The sequence below is a fragment of the Protomyctophum bolini genome, assembly GCF_963924005.1.
Source record: "Protomyctophum bolini genome assembly, chromosome: 17".
Lineage (NCBI taxonomy): Eukaryota > Metazoa > Chordata > Actinopteri > Myctophiformes > Myctophidae > Protomyctophum > Protomyctophum bolini.
The window spans coordinates 5800353-5817798 of record NC_137878.1 but is presented as its reverse complement, the minus strand read 5'-3'; the positions used below and the strand labels follow the sequence as shown (position 1 = coordinate 5817798).

Below are 17446 nucleotides of genomic sequence, written 5' to 3'. Positions count from 1 at the left end.
ATATGAAAACAATCAGCCAGGATGAATGGATTAGTACGTGGGTTGGAGGTGTTTTAATGTTTAATTACCACATGTAAAGCCCACAGCTTAAAGGTGATGGACGTGGACCGGCCATAGATAGATTTAGAAGGCCCCCTAGTGGCCGTTACGTTAGCTCAGAGCCTTAGATGCAGGCTCTGCGTTGGCTGTAAAAATCCATAGATTAGCCGCACCGTTGTATAAGCCGCAGGGTTCAAATCATGGGTAAAAAGTCGCGGCTTATAGTACAGAAATTACGGTAACTTTAACCAACTCAGTGGCTGTTCAAAGGTAACTTTAACCAACTCAGCGGTCGGTGCAGTGGCTGTTCAAAGGTAACATAAAACATAGGCAGGGAAGCCTGATCGTATAATCAATAAAGCTGCGACTCCAATCGATCAATGCAACTTATCAGCAGTTATCCTATCGACGGCCTTCTCGATCAATCGAAGAAAAACTAAAAAAAAAAAAAACCTGAATCGAAGCGATTTCATTGGTTTTTATCAGTGAATTATTTTGTTTTGTTTGTCGTTTACCCCTCAGGTGTTGGAGGTGCCAGATCTGCCCTCCATCTCCCTTCCAATCAGCACCTTCAGCTTGCCCACGTTCAGCTTCTCCACCCCTCCCCCCACCTCTTCCGTCAACTCCGCCACGCCCCTCAAGGAGCCCGTTGGAGACCAGGTGTGGTGACTTCTCACTGGAACGCCAGAATGTGGCAGCGCTGTTGTGAAAAACCCTCATGTTTCTACATCGGTGGTTCTCAATATTTCATGTCAAAGACCCCACAAATTATCTAATATGCCGCCGACCCCCCCCCCCCCCCATCTGAAAATATGTTGTTCCAGGGACCCCCTAGATCCAGAAGCAAAGATTTGAGTTAAATACTGAAACTCTGAAAGAATATATATTCAAAGATTTGTGGCACATTTTCACGATAAAAAAAAAATACAAGCTCGTAGCGCGCGGCACCAGTGCTTTGTAGATCTGCTATTTTTCAATAGCTAAAGTATAACGGTATGCTTAAAAACACCAAAAGCAGTTCCCGTCCTGAACGGGTTTCAAATTAAGCAATATTACAGGAGAGGGTGTGGTTTAACGTGATTATTGCCACGACAGTTTATCAGGAACGAGACGGAAGTCGAGTTCCGCAAGCATCGCCGAGTTTGCTGCGCTCTGGGAGAACCGCAGCTGAATTATTTTGTTTTGATTAGGTGTGGAGTGGTGCTCGTGCTTGAAGGCCGTTTCAACCAATCGGATTGCTTCCTCGAAACGACCTGTTGTATGATGTCGCAGCGGTGTTCTGATGTGAACGGACGGACCTCACCCTCTCTGTGTGTTTTTATTGTGTTCCAGGAGCCCCCCGCGGCCTCCACGCCCCCCTGCGTACCCTTCACGTTTGCCTCCCCGATCGTCAAGGCAACCACCGTCGCTGCTAGCCCCCCTTCCTTTTCCCCTTCTGTAAGTAAAGACCCAATGATCCACATCTGCTGTACTTTCACCGCGTGAAAAGAGGAGTTAGCGGGCGCTGTATTTTGCCCGTAAAGCTCAAGTTTAGCGGGCATATACAGTTGATATACGGTAATATTATACAGGTGTGATGGTACAATTCGGGAGTTCACCGGAGTTTGTTGGAAAGTTTAACTGGAGTTTCCTGTAATATTATACACATCCGTATTCCATGCTTTTTGTGCAGTTTTTACTGTACAACATCCACTGCATTCACCTCTAGTGATTTTTACTCGTTGACTAGTTGTCTATTATGTTTATGTTAAAAAAAAAAAGAGAGGAAAAAAAAGATAATTTTCTTTTTTGGAAATAAATGTGTATTTGAATCTTCGTTTTTTTTTCATGTCATATGAAAGCAGGGGATCATAGCTTCAATTTGACATTGGTTTGACATATTGACCCACCCGTTTTGGAGATATGGCTTATAGAGTAAACGGCGAGTTGAGAAAACGGCCTTGAAAGGTTCACTCTTAACATTACACCTAGCTACATGTTTAAGCATTTATTTCATATTTACCTGTCGCTTTAAGCTCCGACACTTATTTCAGACATGCTCTAGTTAGTCTAGTATGTGCTATTAACTCATAAAAAATAAAAATAAAAGTGTTTCTCTGGTGAAAAGCTGGAATTTGCGCGATGACAGGCTCTGTCAAATCTGGTCACATTAATAAAAAAATAGAATAAGGCATGCAAAAGGAAATTAAGAGAAGGCCTGACATGTGGCCTGTGGCTGTAATGTTTCTCATTGTTCCATCCATATGTCAATCCATCCATCCATCCGTCTGTCCGTCCATCCATCTGTCCATCCAGGCTGGATTCACGTTCAGTGCACCTGTAGCAAAGATGGACCTCTCCATGTCCAATGGGCAGCTGGCGACGCCCATCACATGCACAGACGACGAGTTTGAGGGACCGTTCAAACCAGCCAAGACCCTGAAGCAGGGCAGTGTGCTGGACCTCCTCAAAGCCCCGGGTGAGATTCTATTGAAGCAGGGCAGTGTCCTGGACCTCGGTAAGGTCCTATTGAAGCAGGACTGAACGTTTTGTCCTTGCTTACTGTAAATCACTCTGGCTTAAGAGCGTCTGATGAATGCCTGAATTGTAACATCTATGTTGTCTTTGTCCTGAGCCCTCTAATCATCAGTCTGTCTCTCTGTCCGTCCATGCAGGCTTCGCCTCCTCCTCCTCCTCCTCCTCCTCCCCTGTATCTCGGAGTTCTCCCGGGCCCGACGCTGCTCCCCAGCAGACCTCCACGGACTCCAAACCCACCTCCTCCTCCTCGACCACCACCTCCTCCTCTGCGGGCTTCGGCGACCTGTTCAAGGCTCCAGCAGCAGGCACCTGGGACTGCGACGTCTGCCTGGTGCAAAACAAACCCTCGGACAACAAGTGCGTGGCGTGCACGTCGCTGCGGCCCGGCGCGGCGGCGGCGTCGTCCAAGCCGGCGGACAGTAAGCCGCCCGCCGCCTCGGGTTTCGGCGGCCTGTCGGCGTTCGCGCCCCCCGCGGGCACCTGGGACTGCGACACGTGTCTGGTCCAGAACAAGCCCGAGGCGGTGAAGTGCGTGGCCTGTGAGACGGCCAAGCCCTCGCTGACTCTACTCCCCTCCTCCTCCTCCTCGGTTAAGACTGCGTCGACGGGGCTGATGGGATTCGGGGACAAGTTCAAGAAGGCTGAGGGCGCGTGGCAGTGCGACACGTGCATGCTGGACAACAAGGGCCATGACGCCACGTGTGTGGCCTGTATGAGCCCTAAGCCAGGTAGGATGAGACGTATATGGGCCAGCAGTGTTGACTTAACGCTACGGTGAAACATATTTCACTGATGGAAACTATATGAAAACTAAAGCTTAGAACTAGATAGCAGATCTACAAGCTCTTGCAGATCTGCTATTTTCAGCAAGTGTAAAATCAGCCATTACATCAAGGCAACTCTAGAGTCGACTAAAATCTTATGATATTTAGTCGGCTAAAACAAAACTAATACAAAAATATTCCGGGTGACTAAAAGTTTTAACCAAAAAAATAATAATAATAATAATAAGACAATAATCATTAGTTGCAGTGGAGCTGACACGGTTATGGAATTTTACTTGACATTATTGTCATACAGAACTAAAACTAAAAGTGCAACAATGGCCAGATATGACAGAATAACTTAGCATAATGTCTCTACTTCATATGAATAGTGGAAATAGCCGATCTACAAGCTCAAAAACTGCCAATTCCACTCCTTTTTGAAGACGTCTGCACTGGTCAAATCAGTTCTAGGATGATGAGCGCCAGAGAGCGCACTTTTGGACAAACATAGCGAAAATTGCTGATCTACAAGCTCACAACGCGCCGCAGCGCGACACGCTGAGAGTTTGTAGATCAGCTATTTTTCCGGGGCGCCACCCAGCACTCTTTATCTACCGCACGGTGTGCAACGACATGGATTTCTAAACACATTTTTTTTTCAACGCAAAATGCTGCGCTCCGAAGTTCAGGAGCAATTCTCCCGAATGCTGCCTTCCTTCCGCGGCATGGCATGGAAAGGAGTGACGTCTTTCAGTCCATGTAGTAAACGCTATACATTCGTGGTCTGGAGAGGGCAGTTGTTTTACAGACGGGTGAAAGGACAGGGCCTGAAGCCCCCTTTTGATGGCAGTGATGCAAATAGGTTTTCAATGTAATGAGTCCCGGGGATGCAGGGACGGTCTTTTAGAAATGAGTCCCACTTCAACGACATTTTTTTTACAAATTGCAGCATTTAACTCCCATTTCATTTTATATGGTTATAATAATGTGGTTATATTCATGTAGAAAACGGAAGAAGAAATTATTATTATTATAACTAAAGCTAGCAAAATAAACTAGAATAAAAAAACAACAGTACAGTAAGTGGTGCATCCCATGGATGCAGAGGTCGTTGTTTTATTGCGTCCCTTAAAGGGACACTTCACCCTTTTTGCAAAAAAATATATGTTAATGACGTTTAGGAGCTTTAGAACACTTCCCTGGATGTCTTTATGTGTGTAATATGTGGTTTTAGATATTTTAGATTGTAGCAGTGAGCCCAGTGTCTCTGATGTCATGGACACTGGGCTCACTTCCTTCCTGGACTACATGTTGTCTCAGTAAGACAGCTCTCCCCCCTATCCACAAGGAGGAGCAGTGCACCAAAGAATTATGGGAATTGTAGTCCAGGAAGGTAGTGAGACCAGTGTCCATGACATCAGAGACAACAGGCTCACTGCTACAATCTAAAATATCTAAAACCACATATTACACACATAAATACCCCCAGGAAAGTGTTCTAAAGGTCCTAAACGTCATTAACATATATTTTTTTGCAAAAAGGGTGAAGTGTCCCTTTAACCCATTTTGGGACGGGAACCCCTTTTGGTGTTTTAAGCATTGTTATAATGTAGCTATTGAAAAATAGCAAATCTCCAAGCTCATAGCTTGTAGGTCTGCTATATTTGAAAATAATTGTGACGCAAATCTTTGAATATATATTCTTTCAGCTAACGTTTTTAACTCAAATCATTGCTTCTTGGGGGGGGTCCCTGGAACAACATATTTGACATATATGAGGGTCGACGGCCAATTGCATATAATCTTTGGGGTCCTTGACATGAAATATTGAGCACCACTGATACAGAAACATATAGGCATGTCAGATAACTGTCGGAACATTTTTGTTGTACGGCTTTCGGCTGTGTTTCGACTGCCCCCCCCCCATCCCCCCTCATACAACAAAAATGTTGTCAAACCATGTGACTCCCATTGGAAATGAATTGCGAGCTTGCATCAGTCAACGGGTCTCATGCATCAGCTAAACGACAATCTGTTGTGCACGTGTGAGTGAAGCCTAACTGTTCTGTCCTAAACACGCGACAGGAGCAACGGCGGCGTCGTCATCGTCGACGACATCGGCCCCCAGCGCCGCAGCTCCTCTGCTGGGCTTCGGGGAGCGCTTCAAGAAGCCAGAGGGATGCTGGGACTGTGACGTGTGCTGCGTGCAGAACAAGGCTGCCGACGCAGCCTGCGTCGCATGCCAGACGCCCAGACCAGGAGCCGCCGCGGCGGCACAGGAGACTAAAGGTAAAACGCCATTTTTCTTTTAACTCACTGAAGGCAAAGTACTTTCTTTTTTACCTGCAAGTTACTTATTATGAAAACCAGCCCGAGTCGCTTGCAATAGCCAGACAATGGCAACATGCCTTCCAGCGTGACACAACAGATACTTCTAATGCATATTGACTATACAACAGCCAACAAGAATGCACACTGTGACACTACACTCGGTATCAAAGCCCGGCCACTGTGACTATAAAAGAAACAACCTGAACTCCTGTCTCCTTGAGAACAGCAAGAGCAGCAGAGCAGGTATAAGGCTGGCTTGTGGTTTCCTTGATTAATCCTGAGGACCCGACGTGAACATCTACTTGCTTCCAAGTTCCAATCTAACGAAAAACAATCTAATGGACGTCTGCTGACACTGGTAATGTGTGAAATGACTGTTTGAAAATCTGTCACACAGTTGGGCACAGAGCAACAAACTGTGCCGTTCAGTTCACACGTGTGTATGTGGCAGGCAGCTCCGCCCACAGAGGTTGTCGTATTTAAAAAAATATATAGAGGGGGAGGTGTGTGCGTGCAATAGTAATACGTCACACTATCAGTGTTTATATCATTGGCCCGTTTGACTGTCAAGGGTTCAGCCTCCAGGAAGAAACCCTAAATACAAAGTTATTACACCATTGCACATAAAAAAAAGACTCCATGGTGTCTAATGAAGTACTGTTACCTCATAGACACATGAAAAGCTGGAAAAATACCAAAATTGTGGCACTCCATCTTTAAGAAAACTGGCCACCCCGAGTCCCCGACAGATAAGCATTCCGTTATGATGGAGCTGTTCAGTGTGTCACACCTGTCGTCGTCAGTGTCCAGGGCGGCTTTCAGCGTGCATGTAGCCCATGTGTACGGCAAGGCGACATTGTGGTGTCGAAACAGCGCTTGTGTTCACGTGAACATGCCCCGGGCCAAATATCAGAGCTGGCTTTCAGGTGCCTGTGCCAGGCAACCCCCGCCGCGTTGGCCGCGATGCTTCCCCAAAGAAGAAGTCAAGTTATGTCGACGGACGCAAGAGTAGCTGTAAACAAATCGATTGTCCAATTAATCGCGATGCCGTCATGGACGATAATTGATCGATGCACAAATGTCAAAAATCGATGATGTATATTTTCTTTTTTACCGGAGCAAAAGGGCGGAACTAATCTGCGACTGCCCTGCGGCGTGTTAATCGAATAGTGACCCTCGGGAGTCGGAATCGATATGTAATCGCACCTTTTTAACCCATGTAGGCATGACGTCGAAATAAGAAAAGCGTTCGCTCTGAAATAATATATATTCAAAGATTTGTGCCACATTTTCACGATTTTTCAAAAATAGCAGACCTACAAGCTCCTACGAGCTTGTAGAGCTGCTTTCTTTCAATAGCTAAAGTATAACATAATGCTAATTATGGGCTCTACACACCCTCCACCAACCTAGTCCCCATATATGGGGGACAAGGGGAGAGCAACGGACTTTACCTCATGCTTCCTTCATGCATGAGTGTCCAGGTTGACGTATAGCGCGTGGAAGGAACACATTATTCCAACCGGTTCCTTTCCCCTACATCAGGCGCCCCGATTGGCCAGGGGGAGGCAGTTTAGAGACCAGGATTACTGCATGTTTTTTGTGAGGGTACCTACCCTAGGGGACACGGGGAGAACATGCAAACTCCACACAGAAAGGCCCGAGGATCTAAGGCAGCGCCCTGCCCCTGGTTCAATGGGGGCAGCAGGGCTTTGATATAGCTATAGGTGCCGGTCCCTGCCTGGCTTTAAAAGTTATCAGTAAAGTCTTAATCTATTCTAAAACTAACCAGTGGAGTGCAGCTAGGATGGGTCTAATGTGATCACATTTCTTTGTGTTGGTTAGTAAAGTCCGGCAGTCGAGGTGGACGGGTGGGAAAAACGGCCATAGCCACTTGCCCAAAATGTGCTGACCTCATCACTTTTGTGCTGACCTCATCACATTTGTCATGACCTCTTTTTAGCTTTTTAGAGTGTTTTTTTTGTTGTGCAAAACTAATGCTTGGAAGGGATTCAGAATCATGAAAACCCCCTAGTTTGACATGTCACATGCTACTTAATGCATAAGGAAAGTTTGACATTTTTGACAATTATTTTGCCTGCCATAGGATGTTAATAAAAAAATAAAAAGATAGTGACAGCCGGTCAGCAAGTGGATTCATGAATGTATGTATATAGACAATATTTCAGGCCAATAAAAAGAATACTATTATACCAAATTCCCCACTTTAAACAAAAGAAGTCTGTCGAGCTCTAATTCAACCAATGACACGAGTCACAGTTTATAACGTCTGTGTTAAAACTATGGATGGAATCGGATAAATTGGTACATTTTCACGGTCTGTTGATGCTTCATAAGTTCATGTCCATCTGAGTGAAATCGCCCGGCTGATTATTGTAACACTTCTTTAGGACTACAAATAACTGACCCAGGGCGACAGCGGCCTCTAGTGGTTGTGATGTCACACTTCAGTGCTCTGTTCTTCTCTTCTGTCTTTACACACCTTCTAGAGCAGTGGTTCCCAAAGTGGGGTCCGGGGACCCCCAGGGGGTCCTTGAGGGAGTTCCAGGGGGTCCCCCCAGCTAAATGATGGTTCCATTTGTTACACTCTCAGTGTTAAATTAGCATTGATTTTATTTGTTGAGAATCACTGCTAGAGACCCATTTTGGGCTGTTTGGGGTGTTTTAAACATTACGTTATGAATGAATGAAAATGTGGCGCACATCTTTGAATATATATTCTTTCGGTGCAAACTTTTTAAATTCATATCTTTGCTTCTGGGCGGTCCCTGGAACAACATATTTTGAGATGGTGGCCACGGCCAAATAATGTTGGCCGTCCTTTACATGAAAAGGTTTGAGAACCACTGACATAGAAACGGGGTTTTCAGAAAACTGTCAAGATTTCCTACGTGCTGCGTGATGACTGAACGTGGCCCGAATGATCTTGCTTTTGCTCTTCTTGATTTTGATTACAGAACTAGTCTTACTTTAAAGGTGTAGTGAAATGAAAAATATGTTTTTCACACTTTTAGAGCATGGTGGTCATCATATGGTCATACCTAACAATAGATGCCAAGTGTGTGTGTGTGTGTGTGTGTGTGTGTGTGTGTGTGTGTGTGTGTCAAAAGTCCATACAAATTTAAATGTAATTACTTCCTTAAAATGAAAACGTGCTGCGTGATGACGTGTAGAGATACACATCAATAGAAATTAAACTCACCCGTTTGAGTCCCATTCCTGCGCGTCCGTCAAAACACAGCTGCTACCGATTTACAGAAATCCTCCAGACAGTGTGTTACTCCTTTTAAACTTAATCATCACGCTAAATATAGGTTGTGTACAGGTTAGAGATAACCCCCTAGCTTGGCTGCAGGTCTCTGTCACTTGTAAACAAACCACTGTGCATGTGTGTGCACGTGGTCGTGCATGAAACGGACCTACGTCCCCATAGCCTGGAGGGATGCAACGCTCCGATTGGTTCAGAAACTAAGATCCTGCCGTCTGAGGCTGAAACTTCAAAATAAAATGCCCCAAAAAGCGATTTCACTACATCTCCAATCTCATTCAAGATGACGGTGCATTACTCATTTTAACCCATTCTGAACGGGAACCCATTTTGGTGTTGGCATCATGTTATGCTTTAGCTTTTGAAAAATAGCAGATCTACAAGCTCATAGCGCGCCACCGAGTGGCGCGCTACGAGCTTGTAGGTCTGCTATTTTTGAAAAATCGAAGAACGACTGACATTTTTTAGAATCTGATCTCAGGTCAGAATGGGTTCATCAGACCAGTGTGTGTCCAGTGGAAACCTCGTATGAATCTGATCTCGGGTCAGAATGGGTTAAACGTAATCGGCACGCTGCGACATGTATCCGAAAGCACAGGTTAGGAATAAGCCACGTATACGTAGTACTGTAGTAGCAACCGGAGTGTCTCTCACTATTAAACGGTGTCTAGCGGAGCTACTAACGTCCCATAGCCTGAAGGGATGCGGCGCTCCGATTGGTTCAGAGTAACACAAGCTTCGGTTTCAGACCGATACTTCAAAATAAAATGGTCGCTCGACGTCCGAGGAATCTAGTCGGGTGGCGCCCCACTGGCCTAGCGGTCCAGGCGCAACACGCCACATAATAGGCTCTGGGCCTGACGGCGTGTCGAGCGTTCGAGTCCCGTTCATGACCACCTTTGCTGCGTGTCTCTCTCCCCTTCTCTCTCTCTCCCTCTTTCCTGTCTATCTTCACTTAATACTATCAATAAAGTAAAAATAAATATCTTAACATGATGTGTTTTTTTGCCTCGTCTCGTACAGCCTTTGGTTCGTCTACATTCGGCACGTCTGGCTCGACTTCCGGAGGCTTCAAGTTCGGCTCCTCCTCAGACTCTACCTCCTCCTCCACGGGCTTCAAGTTCGGCGCTCCCTCCTCGGACTCGACGACGTCGACGTCGTCGCCGTCCGCCGCGGCGGGCGGGTTCAAGTTCGGCACAGCCTTCGGAGGCTCCTCGTCGGAAACAAACAAAGACAGTAGTAGTGGTAGTGGTGGTGGCGGCGGTGGCTCGTCGGGGTTCAAGTTCGGCGGCTCCAGCGAGGGCTTTAAATTCGGGGTCACCACCACCACCTCCTCCACCAACGACGACGGGAGTTCGGAGCCCGCCGCAGTGGGCTCCGGGTTCAAGTTCGGAGCGAGCGGCGGCGGCGGCATCGCGTTCGCGCCCGTTTTCGGACTGTCGAAACCCGAAGAGGAGAAATCCGCGGCCGTCGGCTCCTCCTCCGACGCTCCCTCCTCCTCTCAAGAGAAGAGCGACGTCGTGGAGGAGTCGTCGTCGTCGTCGTCGTCCAGCGACCCCCAAGAGACCCCGTCGGTGGGCTCCACCTTTGGGTCGCTATCCTCGGAGAAAGAGCCCGCCGCCGCTCCCTCGTTCACCTTCGGGAACCCGGCCGACAAGAAGGACGCCGCGCCCGGCTTCCCGTTTAGCGCCGCCAGCAAAGAGGCTGAGGCCGCGGCGGTGGCGCCCGCCACGTCGGGGGGGGGCTTCTCGTTCGGCAAGCCGGACCCTCCCAAAGACCAGCCCGCGGCGGCGGCGGCCCAGCCCACCTTCTCCTTCGGCAACCCGGCGGACAAGAGCAAGGACGCCGCCGCCCCCGCCGCCACGGAACTCCCCAAGCCCTCGTTCGCCTTCGGACAGAGTGCCACAGGTCAGAGAAGCTCCTCTAGAATGATCATACTCGCAAGCTTGTAGGCCTGCTATTATTATTTATTTTCGTGAAATGTGTTTCGAATATATATTCGAAATTTCGAATATATATTTTTTCAGAACGTTTTTAACTGCAATCTTTGCGATGAATAATTGCCATTAATGATGTAACTGTGTTTAAAGCCTGTAGATCTGCTATTTAGGCTTACAACACGTGATGTGCTGTAAAGCTTGAAAGATCTGCTATTTAGGCTTACGACACGTGATGTGCTGTAAAAGCTTGTAGATCTTCTATCTCTGCTATTTTTTTGGAGAATAAATTCCACTGTGGTATTTGTATTTCGCCCATTTGACTGGCACTGGCCTCACGATCTTGTTTTTTTTTTCTTTTTCTTCTCCCAATAAGATGCTGCGGCTGCCCCCCCGAAGCCCGCCTTCTCCTTCATGGGCACCACCACCGCCACCACAGCGGCTCCAGCACCCAGTCTGTTTGGCAGCAGCAGCAGCACCACAGCGGCTCCAGCACCCAGTCTGTTTGGCAGCAGCAGCAGCACCACAGCGGCTCCAGCACCCAGTCTGTTTGGCAGCAGCACCACAGCGGCTCCAGCACCCAGTCTGTTTGGCAGCAGCAGCACCACCACCACAGCCGCCCCGGCTCCAAGTCTCTTCGGAAGCACCTCCACCACCACCACCGCAGCCCCGACGCCCAGTCTTTTTGGCACTACCAGTTCCATGACTGCGGCTCCAGCACCCAGTCTTTTTGGCAGCACCACCACCACCACAACAGCACCAAGTCTGTTTGGCAGCAACAACTCCACCACAGCCGCCCCGGTGTTTGGCAGCAACACCTCCACAACAGCCGCGCTGGCAGCACCAAGTCTGTTTGGCAGCAGCACCGGTTCCTCCTCCTCCACCCCGGCTGCTGGTTTGTTCGGCGGCGGCACCACCACCACCACCGCTGCCCCGGCGACACCCAGTCTGTTCGGCAGCAGCACCGGTTCCTCCACAGCGGCCCCGGCGCAGAGTCTGTTCGGAAGCAGGTTAGAACCTTTTTTTTTTTTTAAACATTACACTTTAGTTTTGGTTAGTTTTGACATTTTTTTCTTCTAATTAGTTGTTAGTTTTCATTTGTTCTTAGAGCGGGTTTGCAAGTTTTTAATTTCTGTGACGACGCTTACTTTCAGTTTAGTTTTTTAGTGTTAGTTTTTCATACTTTGGGGTTATTATTAGTCAGGTGCAGGATTCAAGAAGGTCAGAGAAAGTACGCCTATTTTGTAATAAAAACTCGACAAACGACATCATTTACTAAAACTATATTCAGTTGGTGTTACTAAAGTGTTACTAACTAAAACTGAGGCCATTTTGTCTACAGTTAGTTGTAGTTAGTTTTGCAAACACTAACTAACACTAACAATACAGTTTCAGCTAATTATCGTTTTGTGTGTTTTTTTTTAAATTATAGTTTCTATTTAGTTCATTTAACGAAAAATGAGTTTTCAATTTCAGTCGTCGTTATTTCGTTGGTTTTCGTTAACAACAATAACCTACTTTTTGCCAGCAGCACCACCTCCTCCTCCACCACTAACCCGGCCGCCCCCAGCAGCGCCTTCGTCTTCGGCCAGGCTGCCTCCTCCTCCTCCTCCAGCGAGGGTCCGCCCGCCAAAGGCTTCCTCTTCGGGGGAAGTCAGGAGAGCTCCGCCCCCTCCCTGAGCTCCGCCCCCTCCCTAAGCTCCGTCCCCTCCCAGCCCTTCGTGTTCGGCGCGGCCGCGGCTCCCGCCGTCGCCGCCCCGCCCTCCTTCTCGTTTGGAAGCGCGGCCCCGCCCCCCGCCGCCTCGTCCTCAGGTACGTCTGAAACTGTGGTTTTCGACCCATTTCACGTCGAGGCCCATTATTTGTGACCACATTTGATTGAGGGTCTGCCATTGGATTTTTTTTATTTTCGTTTTTTTTCATGTCGTATGAAAGTAGGGAATCGTAGCTTCAAATTGACATATTGGTTGTTCAGTTTGACCCACCAGTTTTGGAGATATGGCTTATGTTTAATGTTAATGGTTTGCAGAAAACAGAGAGTTGAGAAAACGGGCTTGAAAGGTTCACTTCTGTGGTCTCTTAACATTACACGTCGATTTCAGCTCTGACAATTATTTCAGACATGCTCTAGTATGTGAAGAGTCTGCCTGTTCTATTAAAGGGCCACTTCACCCCTTTTGCAACCAGATCTTATTTTAACGATGATTGGGAGACAAGAAACACTTTCTTGGGGTTTTTACATGGGTAATATGTGTTTTTAGATATTTCAGTGTCCATGGGCTCCATGATGTCATGGACACTGGGCTCACTTCCTTCGTGGAATACAATTCCCATAATGCTTTGGTCCACTGCTCCTCCTTGTGGATAGGGGGAGGGCTGTAGTCCAGGAAATAAGTGAGCCCAGTGTCCATGACATCATGGAGTCCAAAAAACACATATTACCCACATAAAAAACACAGGGAAGTGTTTCTTGTCTCCCAAAAACCCCAGGAAAGTGTTTCTTGTCTCCAAAACATCATTAAAATAAGATCTGGTTGCAAAAGGGGTGAAGTGGCCCTTTAACCCTTTAAAAAAATCACATTTATTCAGCCTTTTCAGCCACCATTTCGATGAGATTTAGCCTCTCAAACCCCAAAAAACGAAAGAATATTTTGTTGTCGTTGAATAATATTTTGTCCACAATTCCATGCTGTATTGATGTTGGCACCATTAGGAGAGTTAACAGGCAAGCAAATTGATCGAAATAACAATTCTTATACATCCTCTAATTGTGTGCACTTCTTGTAAAGTAAGCAATGCGGATGTTTAACAATAATGTAACTCATACATGGGCAACTGGTGGCCCGCGGGCCACATGCGGGCCCCCACCATCACTTAATGTGGCCCTCAGGTTAATATGGCGCAGCCTCGCGTGTACGCGCATATCGAGGGCAAGTGTGTATAGGGCGAGTGGCGAGGAGCTGGTTTGTCTCGTGTGGACACACCGTTGCCTCTCTGATCATGAGTACGCGATGAGGCGGAAGTGAGGGCTCCTCCTCAAGCCCCCAGTGAGGCTCTCCAGCGTTGAAGCACTCGGCCCTAGTGGCTGGAGCGTGAACTGCAGGCGGACCCGTGGATGCATGACCGTGCAGCTGGGGGTTTAACATTGAGCGCTCGTTTGCACTTCCAAACAACATGTACAACACCTGGAACAACGTATTTTTCAGATGGGGGGTCGACGGCCAATTATATCTAGTTTTGGGGGTCTTTCACATGAAAATGTTTGAAAATGACTGATATGGAAACACAGGTTTTTCTAGATATAGTCTAAAATGGGTTTTAATCTAACTGCTCTCTCTCTCTGTGTGTGTGTGTCCTCTGCAGCCCCGTCTCCCTTCGTGTTCAGCCCAGCCCCCTCCGGGGGGTTCGGGGCGAGCCAGGCCCCTTCCTTCGGCTCAGGGTTCGAGTCCCAGGCCCCGTCCCCGTTCACAGGCGGGGCGTCGCAGACCCCGTCCTTCGGGGCCAAGCCCAACGCCACCCCCGTGTTTGGGCAGCAGTCCACCCCAGTGTTCGGTGCGGCTGCCAACTCCACTCCAAGTAGGTTGGCCTTTTGTTAACGATACACCTTGTTGTTGACATACTGTACACCTTTTAGTTAAAGAGGGAGTGCCACATTTTTTTTGTATATTTCCAGTTTGTCATGTGTCTGAGGTGACCGTACTTCATTAGACGCCCTGGAGTCGTTTTTATGTGCAATGGTGTATTATTAACTTTGTATTTAGGGTTTCTTCCTGGAGGCTGAACCATTGACGGTCAGACGGGCCAATGAAATGAACAGTAATATAGTGACATCACACTATCAACCCCTCCCCCTTTATCATACAACTACAGCTGTGGTTGCGGCTTCAGTTCAGGTGGATCACCGCCCACCAGGCAAACCAGGCATACTTAATGAACTGGTGGGCGTGTCCACATAAAAACATTTTAACAAATACTGTACACTTTTTTGGAAAAAAATGATACCTCCTTATATAGTTTAGTTTATTTCAATCAATTCAACAGTGTAACATAAATCATTACCAAAAATATTCACATTCTCTTATAGTTGATGGAAAAGGCTTAGGCTGAAGCTCAAAGCTTATTCATGCCTATCCTTTGTACATATTTTCTCTAACATATTTTAAACTCACATAATGAATAATCCCCCTATATAATGATACAATTTTTTTTTTACATTCACATTCCTTCCATTGTCACTCAACATTATTATTATTCAGTAATTGCCCTCGAAAATTAATTATTATACCTCCAAACACAGTATTAATTTCCTACATATATATATCACTCATACATGCATGCATATATACATACACCATACACATCTACACACATCACTTATCCATCACTTATCATGTCTGTATTTCTCCAAAAGCCATATCTTGTACCTTTTCTTCAATAGAATTAAATGATTGCACAGCTGGACATTCTCTGGTAAACCATTCCATATAGCTTTACTCCACTGCGAGCACCAAGCTGTTTGAAATGCAGCTCCCTTCTTAGTTCATATTATTATGTCCCCTCCCTTTCCATGAACAATTTCTGAATATCTCCTGGTAGTAGTTTATGCCTTGCCTTGTAGAGATTTTGTGCTGTTTTAAACTTTACTATGAACATAGAGTTCAGTGTGTTAGACCTTATGAATAGTGTGTTTGTGTGATCATGGAAGCCACACACATATATATATAACAATAAGACCTGATGATCATGTTTTTAGGGTGGGGGAAAAAAATAATTTACACAATTATTGTGGCAAGATTTATTGTGTTCTCTCTTGTCTTTCATTGTTTCATTATATATTACTGAAATATATAATGTATATAATGATATTCCACCTTCTTAGCTTGCTTATGATCCTTGATGACTATTTATATGTACGTGATGTATTTACCATGAGGTGTTCTTGTTTACTGTAAATCGCTCTGGATTAAGAGCGTCTGATAAAAGGCCTACATTGAAAAAAAATGTATTTCTCTAGAAATCACGAATGGCCGACGCTAAACCTGCAGTGTTCTCTGTGTGTGTGTGTGTTGTCGTGTTCAGGTGGAGGCTTTGCGTTCGGAGGAGCCAGTGCGTTCGGGGCGTCCTCCAACAGCACGGCGGGCGTCTTTGCTTTCGGAGGGGGGCCAGCGGGGTCCCCGGCCCCCGGCGCCTTCGGAGGGGGGGGACCGGCGGGGTCCCCGGCCCCCGGCGCCCCACCCTCCGTCACACCCCAGCCCCCTGCGCCAGGAGGCTTCAGCTTCGCCCAGCCGCCTGCTTTCAATATCGGGTGAGTTGATATCTTTTGGCCGGGTAGAGTGCTAGAGTGCTAGAGTGCCAGACTTTAGTCTCTCTAGAAGTGTTAATATTCCAAACGAGAGTGCTCGTCGATGTCAGAAATGAAGACGGAACATTGTCCATCTGGTCAAAGCCATGGAGAGTTTAGATTAGGAGTATGTTTGGCACGCCGTCCGTCCGTCCGTTACCCGCTAATCTCTGGCACCGTTAACCCGGTCGATGCCGAACTTTGTGCACACACTCTTATCTCTGGATTTTCTTAGTGTAAAGTTAGGCGAATGTCGCGACACCGTGATGTGGCGTTGTCTACAACTTTAATACAAAACTCCTCACAAAAGGTTCGGAAACTTAACTTTGGTCGATTTATTTTAATAATTCCAATTTGGATTTTTATATATATTTTTTTTATCGTTGATCATTCACCTTCTAAAACGAGGTAGTAAGGAGCAAGGCCTCACTCACACACCTAAGACTCACGCAAGACACACTTGTGTCCCGTGTCTTCTGTGTGTGTGTCATGGCCGCCTCAATGCATTTCCAATGGGAGTCACATGGTTTCATGACACAACCTTGTTGGCTGTCTTCTGCCCTCCGCCCCCCATTGAGGCGGCCATGACACACAGGACACAGGTGTGTCTTGTGTATGTCTTAGGTTTGAGTGAGGCCTAAGGACACTGGTAAGAACATCCAATGGAGAGGGGGGGGGGGGGAACGCACCCAGCGTGCCGGCCAAATTCCGGCGAGCTGCCCTGCGTCCGAAACGGTTGAGAAATGACGTGTGGGGGTCCCTCTACGGTACCCTCTACTGTACTGTACTGGCACACCCGCAATCACCATATATACAGTTCATTTGTGTGTGTTAGGTTGCGCACGGGGGGGGGGGAATAACCATGCTGTTTTCGCGCTCAGACGCACCCACCCAGCACCCACCCAAATAGCTCTGTAAGGGAGTGGTTGCGCCACTAAAAAACACACACACACATAGAATAAAGAGTGCAAGAAAGGGCAATCGTCATCGATGGGTAAAAAAAACGATAGTAACATCTGTACATGTCGATGTTATGTCAACGTCTTGTGAACGGCTTCACAGCAGGTTATGTTCAGCATATATACAGCACAGTTTAGTTTAGAAAGGTGGGGCATGATAGTGTTGTGTTAGTTGATGATAATAGTTTTCTTCTCTCTCTCTCTCTCTCTCTCTCTCCCCAGAGCGACTAAGTCGTCGTTCACGGCCTCCCCGGGCGGACAGCAGA

At 47.0% G+C, this 17446-nt stretch overlaps 1 protein-coding gene across 3 annotated transcripts in view; it reads left to right on the top strand.

The window, feature by feature from the left end:
* The window catches only part of nup153 (nucleoporin 153), a 51436-nt gene that overhangs the window by 33838 nt on the left and 152 nt on the right, over positions 1-17446 (top strand). For 2 of the 3 annotated variants that reach the window (XM_080788018.1, XM_080788016.1), the window contains exons 12-22: positions 562-699; positions 1372-1476; positions 2335-2497; positions 2694-3284; positions 5409-5612; positions 9967-10851; positions 11257-11890; positions 12409-12692; positions 14244-14456; positions 15960-16185; positions 17403-17446. The exon at positions 17403-17446 is cut by the window's right edge and continues 152 nt beyond it. In XM_080788018.1, the coding sequence (XP_080644144.1) occupies positions 562-699; positions 1372-1476; positions 2335-2497; positions 2694-3284; positions 5409-5612; positions 9967-10851; positions 11257-11890; positions 12409-12692; positions 14244-14456; positions 15960-16185; positions 17403-17446 (3487 nt within the window). The remainder of the gene's footprint in view (positions 1-561; positions 700-1371; positions 1477-2334; positions 2498-2693; positions 3285-5408; positions 5613-9966; positions 10852-11256; positions 11891-12408; positions 12693-14243; positions 14457-15959; positions 16186-17402) is intronic. The other variant, XM_080788017.1, reaches the window with a different exon arrangement.